At 27.7% G+C, this 25,947-nt stretch overlaps 1 protein-coding gene across 6 annotated transcripts in view; it reads left to right on the top strand.

Annotated features, from left to right (window-relative positions):
- The window catches only part of LOC119607890 (bumetanide-sensitive sodium-(potassium)-chloride cotransporter), an 84,496-nt gene that overhangs the window by 48,621 nt on the left and 9,928 nt on the right, over positions 1 to 25,947 (top strand). For 4 of the 6 annotated variants that reach the window (XM_037962053.1, XM_037962061.1, XM_037962038.1 and 1 more), the window contains exons 3-13: positions 10,608 to 10,778; positions 10,850 to 10,964; positions 20,277 to 20,541; positions 22,161 to 22,414; positions 22,503 to 22,617; positions 22,692 to 22,831; positions 22,972 to 23,137; positions 24,004 to 24,146; positions 24,264 to 24,373; positions 24,562 to 24,697; positions 25,249 to 25,731. In XM_037962053.1, coding sequence (XP_037817981.1) covers positions 10,608 to 10,778; positions 10,850 to 10,964; positions 20,277 to 20,541; positions 22,161 to 22,414; positions 22,503 to 22,617; positions 22,692 to 22,831; positions 22,972 to 23,137; positions 24,004 to 24,146; positions 24,264 to 24,373; positions 24,562 to 24,697; positions 25,249 to 25,731 — 2,098 coding nt within the window. Of the gene's footprint in view, positions 1 to 10,607; positions 10,779 to 10,849; positions 10,965 to 19,166; positions 19,209 to 20,276; positions 20,542 to 22,160; positions 22,415 to 22,502; positions 22,618 to 22,691; positions 22,832 to 22,971; positions 23,138 to 24,003; positions 24,147 to 24,263; positions 24,374 to 24,561; positions 24,698 to 25,248; positions 25,732 to 25,947 lie in introns of all 6 variants that reach the window. The other 2 variants (XM_037962045.1, XM_037962020.1) reach the window with 1 other exon arrangement.

Here is a 25,947-nt window from a genome sequence, read left to right as displayed (position 1 = left end):
AACACTGGCACAACCCTAGATGTCCTGCAATGCAAAGCCTAAAAGTAGTCGTATACTTTTTAATACTCTTAACATTTTGCTGTCCAATACACTTTTATTAATGTATTTTTGCTTAATCAGTATAAGACTGTGGGAATATTTTTAAAATTCTGATTAATATTTTTAAAAAATTATTTACATATTTTACTAATTATAATTATTAGTCAATTAAGTTTAAAATTTAATATTTGATTACTTCATAAAAAGAAAGTAATCAAATTTGAAAATTCTTAAGAAAATCTTTAAATGCCATTTATAATTTAAACTTAATTAATAATAAAAAGAATATGCGAACTATGTAATGTTTTTTAATAAACACTTTGTATTATGTAATTTTGTCCAAAAACTTGAACAATTTTTTATTTAATTTTGTTGTCATGGCAAAGTTTGTGTGTTTATAACGAAAGCATTCTTGGACTTAAATTATTCAAGATTTAATAAACAATGAAATAAAACAATAAAATCAGAATTAAATAAATCTTCATACATACTATAGCAATACACAGTCACAAAATATGGGATTATTCCTTTTGTTGGATTTAATTAAGAAGGCTTAGTTCCTTGTACATACTTTTTTCTTTGAGAAAAAAATACTCTTTAATTTAATTTAAAATGCATTGAAAATTTGTGCTCTTTTCTTAAGTAATGGAATTAGTTGTTTAAAATCTGTAAACATTTTTCTAAGTGTAATAAATTTAAGGAAGTTATTTATTTATGTGGGAGTCTTTATTATGAAGTATAAAAGCAGTCATGGGTATATCATTACAAATTTGGTGTAAAACGTGACTTCAACAAACATTACTAGCTACTTCATGAGATACTTTCGGATAATGTTATTTCTCCATTTTCAACATTCAGACAGAAATTTTATTGCTTCACACACTAGTATTATCATATTAATGTGTGACCCATCACAGTTATACGGCTATACATATTTGTGAAAGTTTGTAGTTTAGTTACAGTTAGTCAAGTCTTACTATAATAATAATGATGCTGTCGTTGTTTATAATCCAAAATCTTTAAAAGTTTACAAAACATATTTTGTTTTCTTTTGTTTTAAGCTAAAAGTTAATTTTGGTAATTATAACATCTTTTTTTGTTGTATTTTCACTTAACATCTGACTAATACTTATTACTCTACTGTTGGTCCTTGTTTTTACACATTTAAATTACTATGTTACAGTATGAAAGAGAGTAAGAGTTAAAAAGAGGGAAAGAGAAAGAGATTTACTATTTTTAGTCACGCATTGATAATGTTAAATAAATCTCTGTTTATAAGCTATAACCGCGTAAGTCTACTTAAGAGCGTTTTCGAATTTTATTACTTTAGTAGTAATTGTAATTGAAATTACTTCTAATTGAAATTAAAGCATTACAATTGCTTTAATATCGATTACAACGAGATGATTACTTTGAAAGTAATAATGATTTTGTTTAAACTGTAATTCAACTGTTTTCCATTACAATTACAGGTAATTGTAATTAGACATTAAAAGTATTTATAATTAGTTTTTTTAATTACACTTGTAATTACTTCAATTAATTACTCAATGGCATTGTTACCCCATAAGCCTTTCTTCATATTCAATAAAAAAATTGTACATTTACGTGAAATTCATCTGCTGTTATAAAGTTTTTTGAAAATATGTGGATAAAATCAGATTAATATCTCAAGAACAGTATTGTGCGTAATCTTAGCAACTTAGAGAACCTTTCAATTCACATCTGTGGAAGTAATTAGAATCCAGAGTTTATAATACAAAGTGGTGAAATTTATTTAAGTTTCGAAGCAGGTATTTGTTAGAAAATAAGTTATTCTATTAATAGGAAATTGCTGAGGTTTGGAACAATACTGTCTAGAATTCTGTAATTTCCCTTCAAATTATGATTTTTGAGTTAAGCTGTCATCGCTTGTTGCCACAGAAATGTATAAATGTAGGAGAGTATTTTAATATTTATGTTTAAGAAAACTTTAAAGGTTTCCTTTTCCTATTAATATTACTCCTGCGTATAAAATTATTTATGTTTAAATAGATGTGGTTGAGGATTTTTACGTTGGTATGTGGGTTTGACTTTTAATATAACAATTTCAGTCTATTTTATACATTTAATTTTATTATGTACGTAAGTAAGCTGTAAGTACTTTTGTACATTTCATAGGGATTTTTTTTTTATTATTGAGGACAAAACAAAAAGAAACAAAATATTTTTATGTTTATTCGTTGTTATTATTGTTGCTGTCCAATTATTGCTTTTTGGATTTTTTTATTATATTTTTGACTTTTATTTATTTGTATTTCTTGTTTTGTTCATTCGTCCATAAAAGGAAAACTTGGATTGTTAAATTATTTATTGTTGAAAGCCTAATAAATACCTAATATATAATATTGTATGATTGTCCTACGAATCGTGTGCTGTAAATCAAGAATCTCTAATCTTAGAGGAAACAAAAAAACAATTTAATTTGTATTTTTGTTTTACACAGTCTGTCATTATTGTCCAACTTAAATTTAACTGCAAATGTTGGATTTAACGCACATAAAATGAGATATTTAATTTTAATGATTTAAAAAAAATGTCAATAAAAATAGAACAAATTCAACCATAAAGTGGATCTTATTCAACAGATAAATGTAAATAAGATGTTGAGTTTTATTGACCCCAAATCTGTATTTAAAATTATGACTTCTGTTTTTTCTGTTTTTTGTTGTGACTTTTTAATATTTATTTTGCGTTTTTTATTGTTACTTACTGACAAATGCTGTTGAAATGGAATATTTGAACAATGAAAGGAAAAATATGTTTTTTTTGCGTTAATTTATTTTGATTTTTAATAGTACTGTAAACCAGAAATAGAGTTTTTATCCGAGGAAGTCGGTTATATGGATAATTTTTTTAAATATATTGACATTTTACCAATAATTTCAAAGGAAATATAAATTTTTTCACTAAAAATATCTACTATTAAAATGCTTTTACAACGTTTTCCTAATAAAAATTACATTTGTATATACATTACATCTGTAATACTCTCATATTATTTAACATTTCTACGAATAAAAATTCTTTTAACTCGAGTTTTTTTAACTCTTTGGATAATAAGATAAGATTTTCTCTTAAATATTCCAACAACATTGAAACTCAAAATAAGTAAAATATAAAAAAAGAAACAAAAATCACTTTAACTTTGAATTATGTGTATACATGTATGTACATTAGGGCGGCCTCGTTTGTATGGAGGAAAAATAAGGTGTAAATGTTCCCAACTAAAATGAAAGTTTAATTAATTTTAAGATAGCGTTTCTCAAAATTTTTGTCCTAGCGTCAATATTTGGTAAGCTGAATCAAAGGATAAAAACGTCCTTTTTGGGGATTTTCATATTTCTTCCAAAGGAATGATATGAAATTTTGGTATCATAAGAAAGGTTCTTGAGAGACGCTTCCAATGGCAAAAAAAAAAAAAAAATATTGGTGTAACGGCAAAAGTAATCGAAATTTTCAAATTTTTCTGAAAACTTTCAGATTTTTTACATTTTTACACAGATGCATTTAATACAATTCGTTTAAATTAATACATAATCCTCTATAAAATTAACCGAAACGGGTTTTTACGTTTGTCAAAATTCAATCTAGATCGAATTTTATTTAAATTTATCGAAGCCTATGTACACTACCAAAACATTGCAAAATAATGTCAACAACAGCATACAAACCGTTATCAACAAAGCAAGCGTAACAAACTAGAAGATTTTTAGGATAAATTATGTTAATATTTTAGTTAAACTGGAAAATTTGATTTGTATTAGAATCAAATTATAAATGTAAAGCTAATAGAATTGCACTTATCAGTATAAGTGCATATTAAATATGTCAAAAATATAACTAGCACAATGCCGGGAAGAAAATGGGGTTTACATTTTTTAAATAAAATACAAAACATATCGAATTTCGAAAAACTGAAAAAACCAATTCGTTGAAATAACATGAGGTTTATAATGTAATAATTTCAATTAATTACATTAAATAATTCTATATAAAAAACTTTCCGAAAAATTACAATATTTGTAACAATTTATAGGAGTAGTATACAAAATTGTGTTATGTCATTGAAATCGTCTCTCAAAGACCTTTCATATGATACCAAATTTGCATATGGTTTATTTGCATGAATTATGAAAATATCAGAAAAACCTTAAAAAAAGACCTTTTTATCCTTGACGTCAGGACCAAAAATGTTGAGAATTGTTGTCATAAAATGAACTAAATTTTCATTTTCGGTTTGGTGTCACTATAATGTACATACATATGGGGAATTTCATGTCAAGTTACCCAACTCAAAAAATCTATTTTGACGAAATTTGTACTAAGGTTTGTACTTTTGGATAGTAGGTCATTTTCAGCTCTATCTGTCAAGAACTGCCGGACTTAGAGGGGGTCAAAGTTGGACATTTTGGCCATACAGGATTTTATTCGAATGAGTGTAACTTTTCACCTATTGGTCCTAGCAATAATTGTCCAAAGAAGTTCAGATAGCTAGTTGTTCTTCATTCTTTCAAAAAAATTTTTTTTTTAATTTTTAAAAAATTACATTTTTTTTTTCAAAATTTTGTTTCTGGCCTATTATCCCATAGTACTAACCTTGGTGCAAATTTCATCCAAATCGGAACACATCGATTTTAAGAGTTGGGTCACTTGACAAGAAATTCCCCATACGTAGTATGTACATACATATGTATGTATCAATGAAATCTAATGTACTACAGGTGGTATGAGTAACAATATATAATTCATTGTTATTCATACGTTACGTTGTACAGAAAAAAATAACAAAATATTAAGGTTATGTAAAAATGTACTTACTGTTAACAATTTCATATATTTTTCTTTTACATACACATTTCTCTGTTATGAAACATGTTTATTTGTTTTTTTTTTGTTTATAAACACATAAATATTTAAAATCCTTAAGTAAATAAAATAAAACTCTTCTAGCCTTTTTCTGTTTGTTATACTGAGAAAAACAGAAAAGTTGGCCAGTTAAATTAATCTCTTTCAAATATTCCGTTTTTAATACATACATATTCATAATTTTGTAAAAATGTCTCGAGGGAAAATCTCTTTGCAATTGTCTGCACGTGCCGTCACAGTAATGACAATGTCTGTCTGACTTTTACAGCACTTACTCTTACTTTGATGAAAACATTTTCTTGGAAATGAAGCCTGCAATGTTTAACACATGTTAGTTTATAAAAAACATAGAAATTACATTTTATAAAAAATTTACAATCATCTAAATGACATTTGTGTTAGTAGGTACTAGTAGAACTAAAATGAAATAAAGTAAATATTTGAATAAATCTATGTGCAAAATACATACATAAATATAAATATTAGTTTTATATTAATAAAAACTCATTATGACTGGCGTATTCAACTGCTCAAAATTTATTATAAAAATGTGTTTAATGTTTTATTGGCTTCTTTAATACATAGCTATTTCATGTGTTATAAATAAAACATATTTTATCAACAGGCTACAATCTTTGACACATTGATTTTGTAAAATATGTAATTTAAATATTAAAAGATCACACACTGCACAAAGGCTTTTACCCCTTTTTTGTATTATTTTGCAACGAGTTCAATTTAAAAGTTTCATGACCTCTTAATGCAAAACATCTACATGAAAAGGCACCATAAATAAAAAATAAATTGCCAAAGAAAATAAAACCTAAATAAACACATTAATACTATAAATCGCTACAAGCCATATAAATAAATATATTTGTTAAAAATAAACAAACTGTTTTTAATAAATCTAATATAAATAAGTTTAATACAAAGATAAAGACGAAAATAAATCCTTAAATATTTCAACTCGTACCAACACTTGAACACAGTTAAAACATCAGGACACATGCATGTGTTTTCATTTAATTGGTAAAATCTATGTATTTATAACTTATTTTGTAATTCTAAAGTTCATTGTTTCTTCATTCTGGCTCAAGTGGCTTTTGTTCATTAAAAAAAAGTTAATACTGTTAAAAGAATAGACAAATAAAAGAACTAAAAATGTCAATTTGCATTAATAAGTGTGTTGAAAATCTTTAATGTTTTTATTAAGTTTTTTGTTTGTCAAACAATATACTGAAGTTTAATTTGAAAATCAAGTTCATTGTCACGGTTGTTAATGGAATTATTTTCAATTTAATTTGATTATATCTATTTGAAGTGGGATGGAAAGAAATGTTTACAAAGTGTAGATAAAATATCCTTTAGTATAACATTAAATGATCTGAGAACAAGCTTAATGTTTAAGCATTCCTTTTGTTTGATGACTTAAATATTTGTACTAAAAGAGCAAGATTAAAATCAATAATTTAATTTTGATTATAAAGATACATGTATCGTCTAGCAAATATAGCTACAAAATTGCAATCGTTTTAATTTTCACATATAGGTGATATTCTAATTTGGGAATCTCTGGGATCTCTAACCAGTAAACACGAAATTTAAACGCTGTAGACGCTATTTAAAATCAGCAAAATCGTTCCATAAATAACGGAGATATGAGCAAAAATACGAGACAACCTCTTAAAATTTCAACAAAAATTTAAAATTTTGGTGCATGCTTAGAAAAAAATAATTAACAACAACAACATACAGCATCATATGGTAAATTTTGTTGTTGTACTTACTTTGCTTGTTTATAAAAACAAAACAGAGAAAGAACTACAAATTGTACAAAATAGCACTTAAAAGTGTACTTTTTTGAATCCGATTGTACCAAATCTATATTTTTGCAAATTTATATTAATATAAAACAAAAGCATTTCAAGCCGACTTCTTCAGCCAGTCAGAACTAATCAATATGTGTATGTATTAATAAGTAAGTTCATTAGACAATGTACTAGTCCATTGACTAGGCTATGTTATCGAATAGACAGAAGACTAGTCTATAACTAGACAATAAACTAGTATATATAGTTTTTATACTAGTCTAAAGACTTCATAGAATAGTCCTTGATATACTTTAAAACTATAGATTAGACATTAGACTAGTCAATAAATTTAGTCAATTTAGTCAATACACTTGTTCTTAGACTAATCAATAAACAGTCTATTGTCTCTCTATGAACTAGAAGATAGAGTAGGCTGTTAACTTGAAAAGAGACTCGTCTATAAATTTGATTAGTTTATTGTCTAGTCTATAGAATTATAAATATACTAGTCCAAAGACTACAATAGAAAATCGATCGAATAAAAAAAAAAAAAACTTCGTTAAATGTTGTATGGTCAGAAACTATTCCAGGATTCTTTACAATAAGCTCTACCGACGTTTAGTAAAAGTCGGTATATCTTTGAACTTTGTGTTAAAAGTACAATTTTTAAATTATTATTTCAATATTGGAATGTATTTTGATATTGTTCTAAATGGGTCATTGGTGTACAATTGTACTTTTGAAGATTGTACCAAAAAAATACAATTGTAACAATTTTGCCTGACTCTGATTGTTATTCTCCAGAAACAGAAAATTAAGCATGTAGAACCCGGAGTAAATAAAAACCTATAGAAGGGGACCTTTACGTTCTTCAAAAGATACTCGGTTTATTCGTTATTTGAAATTTTAGTATTTAATATTACGATCAACAACAAATATGGAGTGAAGTAAGTAGTTTTGTTTTTGAAAAAATAGTCTATGAATATATCAATACTTTTGAGATATTACCATTGCCCAAAACTATCTAAATACATATAAAATGTTCTTTAATAATTAATAATCATAAACAAATAATGAAATCCTTAAATAAAAAATCCTGTAAATTAAATTAATTGTAACTAATTATATTTACAAAAATTAAATACATTTACACAAACACCTGTGACGTACTTATATAAAACTGCGTTTGATTTAGAAACAATTATTGAAATTAAATCCATTTTAATGACATTGATTTGCGTACTTATTGATATAATTTTTTACTTCAATAAGTAAATATGATGGTAAATATTATGTATTACATAAATATATTTATGTAAAATAAATATGACATATCTATTTAAACACAAATAATGAGTTTTACATTTTAATAATATAAAATTTAGCTAATACGTTTTGAAATGCGGAATTTGAAATAAATCATATGTATTTTGTTAACCCTTGAAGGGAATGTGTTTCACTCTAAAGCTTGCTCTCCATTTGTTTCAGTGTTTACATTTCCTCTTAACAACAATATGATTTTTAATAGCATAAATGTCAAAATCAATTATTTACATAAATTATACGCATTGTTATTGTAATTTAAGCATCATTTTATTTCAAAATTCCCTTGAAATGATTATGATCGCATTAAATGACAAACTTGTTAAATTTTAAATTCTTATTAACTAATAAATTGATGAGGATTTATTTTAAATTTTCGAAAAATCATTATTAAATTAGCGACAGGCACGTTTGACATGTTAATTAAATTTCTCCATAAAAGTAAAGTGTATTTACTTCCTCTAATTTAATGGAATAACAACCATAAATTATGTTGTTGTAACTACGTTTTATTTGTGCTTTTAAATCAAAATTTTCAATTTCACTTTATGTATCCTGTCGATGCAGCAAATATTCAGTAGGCGTTTCCGGGTATATATGTATAAAGAGAGAGTGAACACAAAAAGGATATAAATGTCAAAATTGTACATTTTATCTTTTCTCTTAAACTTTATTGTTTATTTCTCTTTGTTTCAATAATTTTAAAAAAATATTTGCGTTTAAACATCATTAAACACATTAAATTTCCATTTAAAAATTAATATTAAAAAAAATATATATCTTTCCTATTCTACACTCAGAGAAATTTGTAAGGTCTGTCAACTACTTTAATGTAGAGTTTTAATAATTAGCTAAAATTGGGTTTACTTTAAAATAAAATTTGTCTTAACCTTCATCATATTTTGAGTGTATAAAAGTTACCTTAATATTTCATTTGTTATTTTATTGTTGTCATAATTTGTTTAAATTTAACCCTTTTTTCCGTGCCTTTTGTGTATTATTCTTAACTTCTTAATCTTCCTTTGTAAAATAAAAGTTAATTTGTACAAATTTTTTTTATTTGGTAATAAATGATTGCCAATCTTAAAGTCATTTATATGCAAAAATAAAAAAAGAGTATTAAGTGGAGTATTTCATTTTTAGATCAATCTTAGTGTGAATTCTATTTAAAAAACCCAATTTACATATAATCCTCCTCCTTATAGATAGCGGAGTCGATTTAGCCATGTCAAACTGTCCGTCTGTCTGTCCGTGTATATGTTAAAATCAATTAACATATAATAAAGAAGACCCCAGATATCTGTACTTTCGGGAAGTACAACAACACAAAGTTTCACATGGAAAGTATTGTTCTTGTACTTAGTTAGCGTATTTTCTTTGCCTAGAAACATGAAATTAAGCATGTAGAGCTCGGAGTAAAAAAAAACCTATAAAACGCGACTTTTTCGTTCTTCAAAAAATACTTTTTAATTTTCTATAATATTGAACCTAGAAACATAAAATTAAGCATGTAAAGCCCGGAGAAAATGAGAACTTACAAAATGGGATATTTTTGTACTTTTTCGTTCTTCAAAAGGTAGTTTTTGAAGTTTTATAATATTGAACCTAGAAACATAAAATCAAGCATTTTAAGTCCTGAGTAAATGAGAACCTATAAAAGAGTACTTTTTCGTTCTTCACATGGTACTTTTGGAATTTTCTATAACTATTTAACCTAGAAACATGAAATTAAGCATGTAGAGCGCGGAGTTAATGAGAACCTATAAAAGGGGACTTTTTTTTGGTACTTTTTGAATTTTCTACAATATTGAACCTAGAAACATAAAATTCAGAGTCCTAAATGAATGAAAATCTCTACCAAAGGATATTTCTTACTTTTTCGTTCTTTAACTGGTACTTTTTGATTTTTATGCAATATTGAACCTATAAACATACAATCAGCTATGCGGATGTGTTCCAATTAATGTAACATAAAGTTCTCTATATAGTTGAAAACTTTGTATACCACAATGTCTTAAAATATGAAATACCTCCAAAGAATACATCAGATTACATTTGCGTTTTTCTTTTCCCTACAAAGTTTGAGATGGTTTTTACTCAATATAATTAAATTTTATTTGGCATTACAGAATGTTAAATGAAAGTGGGCGAAAAAATAAACATCGGATTAAAAATTAAGGGATGTGTTTATCTTCAACTGCTACAGAGAAAAAGAAAAAACTGAAATGTTAAGGAAAACAAAATGTGTTTTTTTCACACATTTTCTCTAATTAATACAACAAATAAAACAGTTGCTCTGTTTGCCTTAAAAAAAAAAGATTTTTTAATAAGCGCATATTTTTTTTTGTGGCGGAATGTTGTTGCTTTTGTTACGCAGGGGTTTGAAACATAAAGACTGGTCTTATTCGAAAAGGATGTTAAGGCACTTTCTTGTTTTCTGTTTTTTATCTCTAGGTTTTAAACAAAATGAAATATATTCATAATATAATTCTGTTATGTTTTCTTGTTGTTTCCATTTTGTAGGCAATCTATCAAAAGCAGTTTTCGTGACAAGGATAAACCTTCGCGTTTTAAAGACCTGCAGACAACACGTTTTCAAGTTGAACCACAAAATGAAGAAGACTCCGATGACTCCAATGAAGATCGTGAACTGTTGGAGAATGAATATGATACGAAATATGGTAAAAGTTTTCGGTGAGTACAACGTAAAATTGAAAAGTCTGTATTTGTAATAATAATTTATGTTAATTTTCTTGTTGTTTCAGACATTTTACCAGAGAAGCATTACCACGCTTGGATAATTATCGTAATATCATGTCTATACAAGCTGCCTACCGTCCCACTTTGGATGAACTTCATAATGCCACTTTAACTGGAAAGGTAAGGGATAATACAGCTTAAAAGTGTACTAATTACACAGTGTGACAGAAAAAGTTATTGATCGTATATAGAATTTTTAATAAACCCCGAAAATAGTTAGGATTTTAAATTTTTTTCGGACTCAAAACATTTTATCTCAAATTTCAATTATCCGATTTAAATTTTTTTAAAAGCAACAGAAAGATAAACTCCCGATTTTCGAGATACATTAAAAATTCTAAATATGTTGTTGTGATCTACTCTACTAAACCTACAAACTTCACTAGTTCACGTGGAAAATATATTCACTTTTTGTAATTTTGTTACACCATGTTATTATACATTAATTTAAACTATAAATTGAACTTTGAACTCGTGGTTTCAAAGCAATATTTATTAATTTTTAATTAATTTATTTAAACTAACGAGGATGGTGCAATAAGTTCAGTAAAATTTTTATTTGATTAATCTGGTTTTGACACCAATACACACACTATGAACGTCAATAACATTCTCAGACGATAATGTAAAACTGACTTAAGTTTATATACGATTTAAAATAGCTTGAACGGAAATGAAATACTTTAACATTAGATATACAATTTATCCATTATCGAATTCTAAACTATTTCACTTTGAATCATTCTATTTAAAAAATTAAAACCAAAAGAAATTTTACTAATTTTCAAATGACTCTCGTTATTTGTGATATTAATTTTCTTAATGGTCGTACCATGTTTTAGTTTTTGTCCTATTGTCCCTGTATCTGTCTATCTGTCTGCCCTTAATAAATTTTCATTTAGCCACAAATGATGTTTGGCTCATTAGTTCATGACCTGACCCTACAGTCTGTAATAATAAAAAAAAAACACTCGAAGTTTTTCTGCCGCTGTTTTAGTGATTAAATGATTAAAAGTGGTTAGTTCGCCTGTAAAAAAAACATTCTCAAAAGCAAAAACAAATTGACAAATATTAATCAATTAATTGATGGTCTTAATTTGTAAACTCTTCACTTGTGGTCTGGTTGATCATAAAAAATTGTCATAAAATTAATTGAACATAAAAACAACAGTAGTTATGGAAAAAAAAATACAAAAAATGTATGTCATCGTGTAAATTTACACAAACTAGTTACTATTTCTATCAATAAATAACAATAAAAATATAAATAAATTTATGACTTTAAAAAAGGGGTTTTCATTTCAAAAACACTATATTTTCCCTTGTTCATTTTTCTGTAATATTTTTATTATTTTGGTTTTGTTACAAAAAAAAAGGACACAGTTTTAAGGTCATTCGTTTAAGTGAAAAATTACAAAATTCCGGGGACAAATGTGACAGATTGCAAAGATTGCTAAATGGCAACATTTGCAAACTGTCAACCTTTAAACTTATAATAGCAAAAGACATCAACTTAATTAGACAATATTTGTTGACATTTAACTTGAATATTTCGTTTTGTTGTTTTCTTGGAAGGAATTTTATTTCCCTTTTAAATATAATCCAACCACAAGGTCACTTTTGGTAATAAATAAAAATTTTATTATTACAATTTTGTATTACCTAATATTTTTTAATTAATTAAAAACAAATGGTATTGTTAAATAAAGATTAGTTAAAATGGATTTTAAATTTAGAATGAAACATTTATTTTAATAATAACATAAATAGTTCAACAACTGTTATTACCAAGTAATGGATAAACTACTATATAGTATTTTTATTTTTAACTCAATATTTTGTAGTTTTTCACGTAAAAATAACTGCTCGTCGGAGCTTACGAATAATATTATAAAATAAATGAGAATTATATTCAATATATCTGTTTAAAAGATAAAATTATTTTTAAAAGCATTATTACACAGAGGGAAAAAGAAATATACACTCCTGGTACCAAATTGACATCAAAGATTTAATAATTTTTCAATAACATCCGTTGACAAAGTATATACATACGTACGACAACACTATGTAATGTTGACAACGCAACGTTGTCAACATTGCAACAATTCGTTATCGAAATCTAAATGTTATACACATCCGTTGTCTAAATGTTAACAAACGTGGTAAGCTCACTATTGGCAACGGATTGTTTGTCAATAGTGAGCTTACCACGTTTGTTAACATTTAGACAACGGATGTGTATAAAATTTAGATTTCGACAACGAATTATTGTAATGTTGTCAACATTACATAGTGTTGTCGTACGTATGTATATACTTTGACAACGGATGTTATTGAAACATTATAAACAGTTTGGTTTCAATTTGGTACCAGGCGTGTATATTTCTTTTTCCCTCTGTGTACCTTTATGAAATGAATATGATATGCCTAACTAAAAGTCCTCTAGTCGTGAAATATCTTATTTCTCTATTGAAACAAGAAAACAATACACCAGATTTTCCTAGTATGAGAAAGATTACACAGTCCCACGGAATTCCAAAAAAGGCCTAAAGGATTGAACCGCGCTGAATCTGAATCGGATCAGTTTTTCTCCATCACCTCTGGGATTTGTGTTTTGGAGTTTGAAAAAGCTATTTTGGCCCCTTATAACAACGCCAAAAAAAAATGTTGTTTATAAAATATTGTATGCCACCTGAAAGTCCATTTTGTCACTATTATATATTATGATTTTTAATATTGTTTATGACGGACAAATATACTGGATCCACACCTACCTCAGGATGTTCCAATTGACAGAAAATCATTTTCTGATTCGACTTAACGATATCTGTCCTTCCGTCAATTTCAACGGATGATATCTCAGCAATTACAGATGATTTTTACACAATTCAAAGAGTCATTTTATAAGATTTTATAAAAAATTATTTTTTTTTTTCAATTTATTGCTGTTACAAGCTTAAGGTGAATATGTTTCGAAGGAGAAAGAAGACATGTCAGATGTTAAGCCTTCATTTCAAAGCTGACGGAAGAGACTTTTAGATATCATGCAGAAATAAATATAAATAAAGTTGTCTTAGCGCTATTATAACGTCTATAAATGGGCTAAATGGGCATTTTTTCAAACTCCATTCACAACTTTCATTCGAAATAGAGGAATCAATATTAACCTAATTTAAAAACAAAGAAAAGCAGAAACCTTTGACCATAAAATATACACAATATATGTATGTATTATAAAAACATTTTCATAATTTGTTTAATTTTATGGAAAATCAAATTTAAAGATGTTTCATATTTGTGAGTATTTTTTTAAAGCAAAAGTTAAAAGTACAAGATTTTTAAAAGGCACCAACAACCACTTACTCCATATTCGTGAGCATTAAAAATGCACTGAGTTGACAACGCAATGTTTTAAAAGATCATTTCATTTGCAAAAGTTTATTGTAATGTAATTGTAATAAACTCTTTGATTTATTTCACACAAGTATTTTAGTTTTTGTTTAATAAATAAGTTAGTGCTGTACTGATTAACAGAGTATCCCGAAAAACAAAGTTTTTTTTTTGTATTGATTAAAAGGGGACAAAACAATTAGATCCTCAAAAATGAAAACCTTAACAGCTAATTCTTATTAAATTCTGAAGGATTGACTAAAATGAAATCTTTTACTCTATATACATAGTACTATAAAAACAGGTTATTTGAATACCCTATATATAATTGTCAGAACAACACATGAGGGTCATGACATTTGAACATAATAATAAAAAATTTCAGCTAAAATTTCAACATACATACATACACACATACATACATACACAAAAAAAAAACTAAAAACATTTACACAATTTTACAATTGATTGACTTTATTGAATGATCACAGTTCATTTGCCCGAAGAGTGCAGTGTCAATTGAATTTATTACAATAATGAATGGATATTTTTATTGCATTTCAGTTGGTTTATATTGTTTAATTTATTATACCCTACACCACTTTAGTGGGGATGGTATATTGGATTTGTGCTGATTTGTAACATACAAAAATAGACCCACCTAAAGTATACCAATCGGCTTAGAATCGTTTTCTGAGTCGATTAAGCTATGTCCGTCCGTCCGTCCGTCTGGCTGGCTGTCCATGTAAACCTTGTGCGCAAGGTACAGGTCGCAATTTTCAAGATAATTGGATGAAATTTGGCACGCACGTTTTATTTGACCTAAGGACGAAGCCTATTGAAAATGGTTAAAATCGGTCCATTATTTCACCTAGCCCCCATAGAACAGAACCCCCCGAAAAGGGCTTCTGAGCTCATAATTATGTTAAATATACAGATATATCGATAAAATACGGCACAATTAAGTTTTATAGAAGTCTTGATGACCCTGCCAAATTTCATAAAGATCGGGCCCCATTTGACCCTAGCTCCCATACAAAGTCCCCTTCAGAAAATTACTTGAATGTCCCAAATTAACTTATAAACACAAATATCGCGATGAAATGCAGCACAATAAAATATTATGTAAATATAAATATATTCACAAAATTTTATCGGGCTTGGTCCATATTTGCCAATAGCCCCCATATAAAGCCTCTTTCAGAAAATTAGCTTTTCATCCATAAATTGCTTAAATGTATCGGAACAAGGGAATATTGAAGATAAATGCTTTATTATGAAAAATAAATCACATTTAATATTCATAACTGGTGTAGGGTATCATATGGTCGGCCACGCCCGACTATACTTTCTTACTTGTTTTTTTTTTAATTTTATTTGATGTAACAATTACATACAAACATTGCATTATTAGAAACAAATTGACAAATTTAAAGTTTATTATTATTAGCAATATAACTAAATCTGATTTAGTGCCTAATATTTTAGTTACTTATGTTTAGATATTGTTTCGGAACTTACCCGCCTGTATAGCTACAGTGAGTGTGTCGGATGTTGTATTCAATGAATGAGAAGTGTGCTGTGTTGAATGGATGGAATACTATTCAATTTTCCTTCTTTGTCCAGTTATGTTCAGGGTTTACTCTGTTCAAACCAGATATATAACAGTGTGCTCTCTGTTAGTAAGAACCAAAGTCTTCGGCTTATTTTATACTTTAAACAGAAGTGATGTTTTTAGCATCTCGGAAGTTAAGCAACGATGTAGCAATGGTCAGAGATTAGATAACAGGGTATACAGAAGCGTCACAAGCAAAAAACCATTTTTATCTCTTTCAACACAATTTTCACAAAAGCTGGACAACATCTGATTTTAGAGTTTTTTAAATATCAAAGTTGAAACCTCTGTATACTTTGTGTTGGATAGCTCGATTACTTGAGCAAAGTGCTTGTACATGAACCGGCAGAACCATGCACAAAAATTACTTTTTAGAAAATATTATTCACTATTTTATAATTGACTCAACCGGTTTTAGTGCTTTAAATATTATTGGAACGATCATTTAATTTCCTAATTTGTTTGACCTTATTTTTTTTTTTTGTGCATATGTACTGAAAGTTTTCGTTTGTATATATAATAATTCGCATTTGCACTTGTATTCAGAGGAAAAAAAATTCAGAGAAAAAAAAGTGTAATACTATTGAATTTTAATTCCTGGTACATACAATACATACATACTGTATATAAATAACTGTTTGTGCAGATTTCTGCGAATTTTAATTTCAAATGTAATTACGTACATTAGACGGACCTAACAAAATTAGTACTTGATTTACTTTTCTCAAAATATACCTTGTTGTGGTTTTGGTTTCTTTTAAATTGGCCATACTCTCGAACTGCCATCTCTGGATTCATAATGTTTTGGGAATCACCATAAAACAAAACAGGGTAAATTTTAATATGGATAACAAAAAATAGGATTTTACTTTCCATAAAGAATGAGTCGGTCTAATCTAATGTCGTGTATTGTCGTGTACTTTTTACGACTAATTGAATTATTTGGACATTTGTAAATAAAATATTTTAAATGTTAGCAAAAAGAATCTAGAACACAAATTCGATTTATAAAAATGTATTTTTTTCTATCACATGATTATAGTAATTGCAAATTGAATTTGAAAACAGAAACGTAACTTAAGCGAAATGAAATAATACAAATAAAAATAATACCAATGACTTCAAATGAAACCATTTGAGTTGAATTTTTAAATTACTTAAACAATATTTTTGCGTTATTTTTACTTTTTCAAAAGTTTTTTGATTAAAATGGAAAGAATAAAAAGGTTTTCGTTGTGGGTTTCCGTTCATAATCGTTCGTCGGTTCTTTTTTCATAAACATTTTTCAATTTTCCTTATGACAAATAATCATAAATATTTGTCTTATGAAACATTTATTTTCACAGAGTACAAGTACCAGATGCTCGGTTTATTTCTCCCTCTTAAGATGATATTTTTTTATTGGTTAAAATCCTGTGTTTCCCTTTTTGTTGGGTTGTGGTTGCATGGGCTTGTTTGCCTTGATTTTTGTATAATTTGAAACTGTATATTAAAGGTGTGATTTTATATTTGTTGGCAGGAGTACGAGTATCTGTGTGATACTCTACACAATATGGTTGTTTGTTGTGATGGAGTATTTGTGTTACCATTGAAAATTGTTAAACTTTTTGAAAACTTTCTGTTATAAAATCCTACTGAGTATAGGATATCTTATATTCGGTACAAATAAATATAAATAAACAATGCCTGTGGGTTCTGTAATTACTTTTCTTCTACACGAGTGAATTTTCTATTCTCAAACAGGTTTCCATGTACATATTCTATTGTTTTACGTGTATTATTGCAACCCAAATATTATTAGAAAAATAAAGGAAAAACTTGTTAAAACGCTTAAAAGGTTTTAAAGCTTCTTTTTTTACCACTGGATACGCATTAAGTATGTAGATTCTTAGAAGAAAGTACTTACGAACAAAAGTAAATAATATTCATTTATGAAAAATAGTTTTCTGGAAATTTTCATTTTACAAGCAAAAAAACTAATTAGAAAATTTTACCAAAAGGTAAATTACTTAAATATGTGGTAGTTGCTAGGGTTTCCTGTTTAGTCAAGCATATTATATAATATTTTTTTTAATTTACATCATATTTTATTCCTTACAGCACTATAGTGGGGTGGGTATTATTACGAAGTCTGTACGAAGTTTATTACAAAAATTTGAATTTAAAAAAATGCCAGTTGTAAAACGAAAAAGTACCAGAAAGTTCCCTTTTATAGAATTTCATTTAATCAGGGCGCAGACTATTTAATTCTAAATATGTTCAATATTAAAAAAGATTCAAAAAGTACCATTTTCATTCCACCAGGATATACATATGGGTCATTTCGTGTCAAGTGACCCAATTTTATAAATCAATGTCTTCCGATTTTAATGAAATTTGCACCAAGGTTAGTACTATTTTTGGAAGCATGAAAAAATAGTTATCTAAACTTCTTTGGACAATTTTTGCTAGGACCAATAGGTGAAAAGTTACACTCATTTGAATAGAACCCTATATGACCAAAATGTCCAACTATGACCCTCTCATATACCAGCATTTTTGGGCTGATAGCGCTGAAAATTTATGTCTGGCCTACTATCCAGTTGTACTAACTTTGGTGCAAATTTCGTCAAAATCGATTTTTTGAGTTGGGTCACTTGATATGAAATTGCCCATATGTCTTATTATATGTTTCTAGAACCAATATTGCATAAAAACCAAAAGTACCAGTTAAATAATTTAAAATTTTCATTCACATAGGAGTCTGAAAGTTTAATTTTATGTTTCTAGGTTCAATATTATAGATACTTCGAAAAGTACCTTTTGAAGAACGAAAAATAATCATGTACCAAGAAGAACTCTTTTATAGGTTCTCATTTAATCCGGGCTTAACATGCTTTTTAATGGACGGATTTTGATTAAATAGGAAACTTCTCGAAAGCATGTCTGATAGAATTGTTGAAAATTTATGTCCGTCTGTATGTTTTAACAAACATAACAGACAAATCGACTCCGCTACCTATAAGATTTAGAATATATATACATATATACTTTATAGTGTGGAAATTACAAACGCAATGACAAACTTATATTTACTCTTCTCACGAAGGTGAAGGAAATGAAAAGAGTATTTTGGTCTCAGTATTAAGAATTATTGGATTGTGTAATTGATCATAGCCCACTTAAAAAGTATTTTACTATAAATTCTGTTTATTGTTTAGAAATCCCATAAATATAACGTTATTAAGATAAAATTATCCAATCTGATTATTTATTTTAACATACATATTTGTAAGATACTTTTGATAATTTTACGAATTTGTTTATTTTTACAGTTTTACGATTTGCATTGGGTTGAGGAAGATATAATTTATTACGTAAAAATAAATTTTATATTTATAATTGTGATCAAGAACACTTTGATTTCATACTCGTACCGAATTAGCTAGATTTTTTCCTAAGAAATCCTATAAAAATTTTAATATAAATTATCCTAATGCTATAAATATGTACAAATTTAAATTAATTAATTAAAAATCCCTTTGGAAATTTTGTTTACAAGAAAATGTTAATATCGAGTTATTATTAAAATATATTTAAATTAATAATATTCCTGAAAATATATTGCCATTATCAAACAAACTTTTAATCATTTTAAGATAAACAAAATATTTGTTCAAAAAACTTTTTAACCTTTTATTGCTTTGAATTTTGTTCGCTTAAGGGTGGATGCCTGTGTATTTGAAAACAATAATTTAAATTTTATTTCCTGGAAACTGAAATACATATTTTCTAAAATTTAATAGACAAAGGAAAGTTTTTTGTTCGTTCTGCAAATGCTTTAAATTGTGGCAATTCAGTTTCAATTGTTTCCTTATTTATATTATTTTTACCTTTTAAGTTCTATTTTTGGAGCTAAAACTTGCCTAGTCACATGTTTATTTTTATTTTAATATTTTCTTTATGATTATTTTTGTTTTGCAAGCTATAATAAAATTGCTGCATACAGTCGTACATCATAAACTTTTATAAATATTTTTAAAATTCACATTTTGTATGAATAAGAAGAATTCTCGTTCAACTTAAAGAACCATTTTTTTTTTGACAAATGTTACTTTACTTTTTTATTTTTTACATATTTGTGTGAAATTCATACATATATCCTTGATTTTCTAAAATGTTTTCAATTCCTGTAGACGACATGTGTGGTATATGTAAAGTATGTGTGTAATGTATTTTAGCAATTGTATCAGTAAAACTGTAACATTACAATCATAAAAATGTAATGCAATTTGAATATGAGAAGAGTATGTGAAGTATATTTTATTTTTCATTTTGTAGAAACCATAAAATTTATAAGATTTGTTTTTCTTTATCATATTACAACAACTTTCCTGGTTTGTTTTTTTCTTATTTGTTTTTGGTTTTGTTTCATTTCCCTGTAGAATACTCACAGCTTGAATCGCAATCAGGATCCGGAGGCGGGTGGTGCAGCCATGAATGGGATGTTAAAGTTTGGTTGGATCAAAGGTGTTTTAGTGAGATGCCTGCTAAACATTTGGGGTGTCATGTTGTTTTTACGTCTCAGTTGGGTTGTCGGTCAGGCTGGCATCATGGAGGGTTTCATTTTAATTTTAACCACAACAATTGTCACCAGTATTACAGCACTGTCAATGTCGGCGATTAGTACTAACGGTGTCATCAAGGGCGGTAAGTACAACCAAACAAAGATGTGAAAACATTTCAACTTATAATTTCAATTTATATGTCAGACGAGGGTAATTATAAGAATTTTATTTCTAATTCTTTTTTTTTCTTCTCTGAATATATTTACAGTTTACTTAAGCACTGTTGGGTGTTGAATACTTTAATTTCTTTCTTTTGTAACTTACTTTTTCTTGAGGGAATTTATTGTATTTATATGATAATTACTTGAACAGATTTCTACATATACATAATTAACAAATTGCCTTTAAAATTTTTTACTTTATGTTGGAAGACAACATTTCAAAGTTGTAAAGGATGTTTGAAGCAGTGATGCAACAAAATGCTTGTTTGAACTAAAAGTCGTAGCAAATAATGGGTTGCAAGTATTATACGAATGCATGGTATTTTTGATAATAAAATTTAACCAAAATACTTTGTTTGGTTGTAGCAATAATTGATCGAAAATTTTCAATTTTAGTTAGTACAACTAAAAAGTTTAGTACAAACCAGTTAAGAGTTAGACCTTTACAATCTTCAAAAAAAAATATGTTATTGAGGTCAATACCACAGCCAATTATTTAAAGGAATCCATTGATACAGACTCGCGTAGGTTTCACACCAGATTGGGCGTCATTATAATAACACTGTGACCGAACCGTTTTTTAATAACATGACAAAATTAAAAGGTCAAAATACATATTATTTTTGAAACTTAAAAGGGCGTTTAATGCATCAAAAATTAAAAAAAAAAAACATTTAATGGAATATAATAGCACTAAAGGTCAGAGGTTTAAGGTCAATTCTAAGAAAATCATAAAACAAAAAATTGTTTAATAATATTTTTTAAATTCTTGTTAAAATCACAGTTTCTTTGAAATTGTTTTTAATTTTGGGAACAAAGTGTTAGCCACATACATATATACATACATGAGGGACTTTTGAAAGTTAAATGCACTCAAACATATATGTACATACATATATTTTTAACGCATACATGTAAATTCGGCAGATTTCAAAAAAAAAATATTTCATGTTAAATTTCCCATTTATGTTAGTTTCATTTTAAGATATAATTTTAAAAAAATTTAAATTGTCGAAAGTTCTTTCTGGGCTCTTCGATATACTATATTTCATAAACTCTACAGAACTCTACTCGATCATACAATATTTTTGTTTTTGGCCAACTACAAAACAAATCACCTTAGTTTTAGCACTTAAAAATGGCCTTGGGATTGATTTTTCTTTTAATTTTATTATATTAAAAGGACCAAATGAAATACAAAGCACTTGAACAACTAAGAAAAACAAAAGAAAACCTTTGTCCCGTCTTCTAAGCGACAGTGCAAATGATGACGGTGCCAAAATAAATGTAAAAATGATGATGATGGCAAAAAAATAAGTAATAAATCTTATGAACCATTTCAAATTCAATTCACAACAAAATGTTAAAGAAAAATGTTGCAAATAGTTTATTAAATACAAGTAGAGGCAAGGCATTACTTACTTTCAACACCCAATTAAAAGGGAAAATAAGCAAACAATAAAATCTTTGGACCACACATGTTAAAAATATTTATTGAATGTGATTTCTTTTTTCACTTATTTCTTTTTTTCTGCTCTAGGTGGCACATACTACATGATATCACGTTCGTTGGGTCCGGAGTTTGGTGGTTCGATTGGTTTAATATTCTCACTTGCAAATGCGGTGGCATGTGCGATGTATGTGGTGGGTTTTTGTGAATCAATGTTAGATTTATTAAATTCCATGGGTCTCAGCATAATTGACGGCAGCATACAGGATGTACGCATTATTGGCAGCATTACAATACTAATTCTGTTGGTGATTGTTGTCGTGGGCATGGAATGGGAAGCCAAAGTAAGTAACAGTTGACATTCTGGTGTTAACAGCAATGAATTAATTAATTTGTATTTAGTGATTAACTATGTGTTTGTATTGGTTTTAGGCACAAATTGGTCTATTGATTATATTGTTAATAGCCATAGCTGATTTTGTAATTGGCAGTATTATTGGTCCTAAAAGTGATGAAGAGCGTGCCCAAGGTTTTCTCGGTTACAATAGTAGGTTTTTTCCTCCCCTATTAACGCTGTAATTTTGTCACTTTATTTAATTTTTTGTACTTAATTACTTGTAGTGACCTTATTAAAGGATAACTTTTTTGCGGATTATCGCATGGAAAAGGGTGTACGTCATGATTTCTTTTCCGTTTTTGCCATATTCTTTCCCGCAGCAACTGGTATTTTAGCTGGTGCCAACATTTCCGGTGATTTAAAGGTAAACAAAATACATATTACCATCATTATTATTTAATTCTTCTTGGTCCTAAATTCCTTTAATTTTTTTGTATTCTTTATGAAACATTTATTTACTTTTATTGTTTACATTTTTTTCTACTTTCATACCTTTCAAAAAAGGATCCACAAAAATCCATACCAAAAGGTACTTTATTGGCCATTTTAATAACAACAATCACATATTTGATTATGGTTGTAATAGCTGGTGCTACCGTAGCTCGTGATGCTACTGGCGATGTTGCTGACATGGTTAATGGCTCATTTGCCTTTTTGAATTGTACAGGAAGTAAGTATATACACACACACCCGCTCATAGTTTTACATTTTCTGTGAGTGTGTTGTTGATGTTGACCAGTACTCCTTTTCAAGAAATTAGATTCTTAGGAATTTTGTAAATTTGAAAAAAAGATTTACTGTCAGGTTTTGTTCATTTTTTAAATTTATGTTTAGCATAAAGGTTCGTTCGTTGTTTTTTCTGTTTATTTTTGCAAAATTGTTGTTAGTCATGTTTTAAGTATATAAACGTGTTTTGTTTAACTTAATATTTATTAATTTTGTTTTTTACTTTATTATTTGGTACCATAGAATTTAAAATATAGAATGAAAAAGGTATGATTTTTTGCGTTTGTTTAAAGCAAAGTTTTGTGTAATTTATTTAGGGATTGTTGATAATATAAATAATATTGTATTGAAAGGACTTTAAAAATTTTACCGTTTTTTATTTAAGTAGATTTTTTTTTTAAATATTTAATGCTCTTAAAAGTGTTGGAATAAAGAATGTTTATAGGATTTGAAAAAAAGTTTATCAATTGAAAGCTTAAAGTCAAAGTAATGTCCATGTGCAAATAATTGTTGCAACAAATTCTTTTAGACATAAAAGTAAATTTTTAGGTTTTTCTCAAGAAATCATGTGTATAAGAAAACAATATTACAATTACTATAAAGCCTTAAATGCAATTTCAAATCAATTTAACTTAGTTTGTTTTGCTAACTATAAAGAATTTATTAAAAGTCAAAGCACGCAACAACAATACTCTGCTTTTACCTTTTTTCCTCTAAATAAGTAGTATAAAGGAAAAAATATCCTTTTTAAAAAATTATTAATTATATTACGTTATATTTTCTCTTAATTTCCCTTTCTTTATTTTTCAGTTGTTTGCGAATATGGTCTACAAAATTCATTCCAAGTAATTGAATTAGTATCGGGTTTCGGTCCCCTAATCTATGCTGGTTGTTTTGCAGCCACTTTATCCTCAGCCCTTGCCAGTTTAGTGTCAGCACCAAAAGTTTTCCAGGTAAAAATCATTTGTTATTCCCAAAACAGTCACAATTCAATTACAACTTTATCTTGATTGTAACACAAAACAATTTATTTTCAACACAAACGTTTTCACATTTCACTTTTCGTGTAGGCTTTATGCAAAGATGAACTTTATCCAAAAATTGTATGGTTCGCCAAAGGTTTTGGCAAAAATAATGAGCCAGTTCGTGGTTACGTTTTGACATTTATAATTGCTGTAGCGTAAGTATCCACATCCCAAGTGACAAAAGTACTTCTCAAAGTATATTATTATAATTAATCTTTAATTTATATTTAATTATTTGTAATTTTTCGTTTTTGGTTTCCTCTTTATATGTATGTATATGTGTGTATAATTATGGCTCGTGTTGGATTTCTGATGACTGTTAAATTTGTATTGGCTTTTATAGTTTCATCTTAATTGGTGAACTAAATCTCATTGCTCCACTTATATCGAATTTCTTTTTGGCAGCTTATATGTTGATCAACTTTAGTACATTCCATGCCAGTTTAGCTAAACCCGTCGGTTGGCGTCCAACATTTAAAGTAAGTATTTTGGTAAACTTACACATAGACACATACATAAGTATATTTATATACGCTGCAAATTATAGTAATCATTGTAACAAAATACATTCTGCCTAACTTGAATTGCTATATTTAGTCTGTACACCATTTCCCAAATTAAATTTTAATAGGTGGGAACAAAAGTTAGAAATTTTATACAAAATTTAAAAGCTATTGTGGTGATAATTTTAAAAGCTTTAAATAATTTTCGAACAAATAGAATTTTCATAATTAATTTCGGATTAAAATTGATTTGTTGTTCAGACTACGGACACTGGTTAATAATTCAGTTAATTCGAGAATGAACAAAGTTCAAATAAAATTTCATGTTTAATTTTGTAATTGTTTACTTTTCCACTTAATTTTTATATTGATTTTATTTTGAAAATTTTCCTTTAATTGATTTTTATCTTAACTATATCTTATGTTAAATTTTTTTTTGGAAATGGTAAAGACAATATCTTTTTCAGGAAATTTTGTTAATATTTTTCCTACTTATTCTTTTTGTTTTTGTTTTCTTTTCGGTACAGTATTACAATATGTGGCTAAGTCTCTTGGGCTCTATCCTGTGTGTGGCTGTAATGTTCTTGATATCATGGGCAACAGCTTTGATTACATTTTCCGTTGTGTTGGCATTGTACTTAATTGTTGCCTATCGGAAGCCAGACGTCAATTGGGGCTCCACTACACAGGCACAAACGTACAAGAATGCCTTGTTATCTGTGCAACAATTGAATAATGTTGAGGAGCATGTTAAAAACTATCGTCCGCAAATATTGGTCTTATCCGGTTTGCCAAACACGCGACCCGTACTTGTTGACTTTGCCTACATGCTCACTAAAAACTTATCGCTGATGGTGTGCGGTCACGTCTTGCGTGGTTCAAGTTCACAGCGTTATCGTAATTATCTGCAAGAACGTGCCACCACTTGGTTCCGTCGTCATCGTGTTAAAGGTTTCTATTCCCTGGTGGATGGTGAAGATTTCGAATCTGGCTCAAGAGCTCTAATGCAGGTTAGTATATTAAATAGTATAAGGCTTGAGTTAAGATTTAAATAATAACAGAGTGGTTAATTGAAAAACACTCTCTTGAGTATTTGAGTGTGTGTGTCTTGGCGTTATAATGAGAATGAAAAATGAAGTGTTATTTCAACGCTTTGCCGGAGGCTTTAGTTCCCAAAAAGTCCTTGTCAGAGGTCATTACACTAAATTTTTCTTATTTATAAATAT

This window comes from Lucilia sericata, unplaced genomic scaffold (genome assembly GCF_015586225.1).
Source record: "Lucilia sericata isolate MDLA Ls3-8-SP2 unplaced genomic scaffold, ASM1558622v1 Contig000021F_arrow, whole genome shotgun sequence".
Taxonomy (NCBI): Eukaryota; Metazoa; Arthropoda; class Insecta; order Diptera; family Calliphoridae; genus Lucilia; species Lucilia sericata.
The sequence above is the reverse complement of the archived record's forward strand: the minus strand, read 5'-3'. Positions and strand labels throughout refer to the sequence as shown.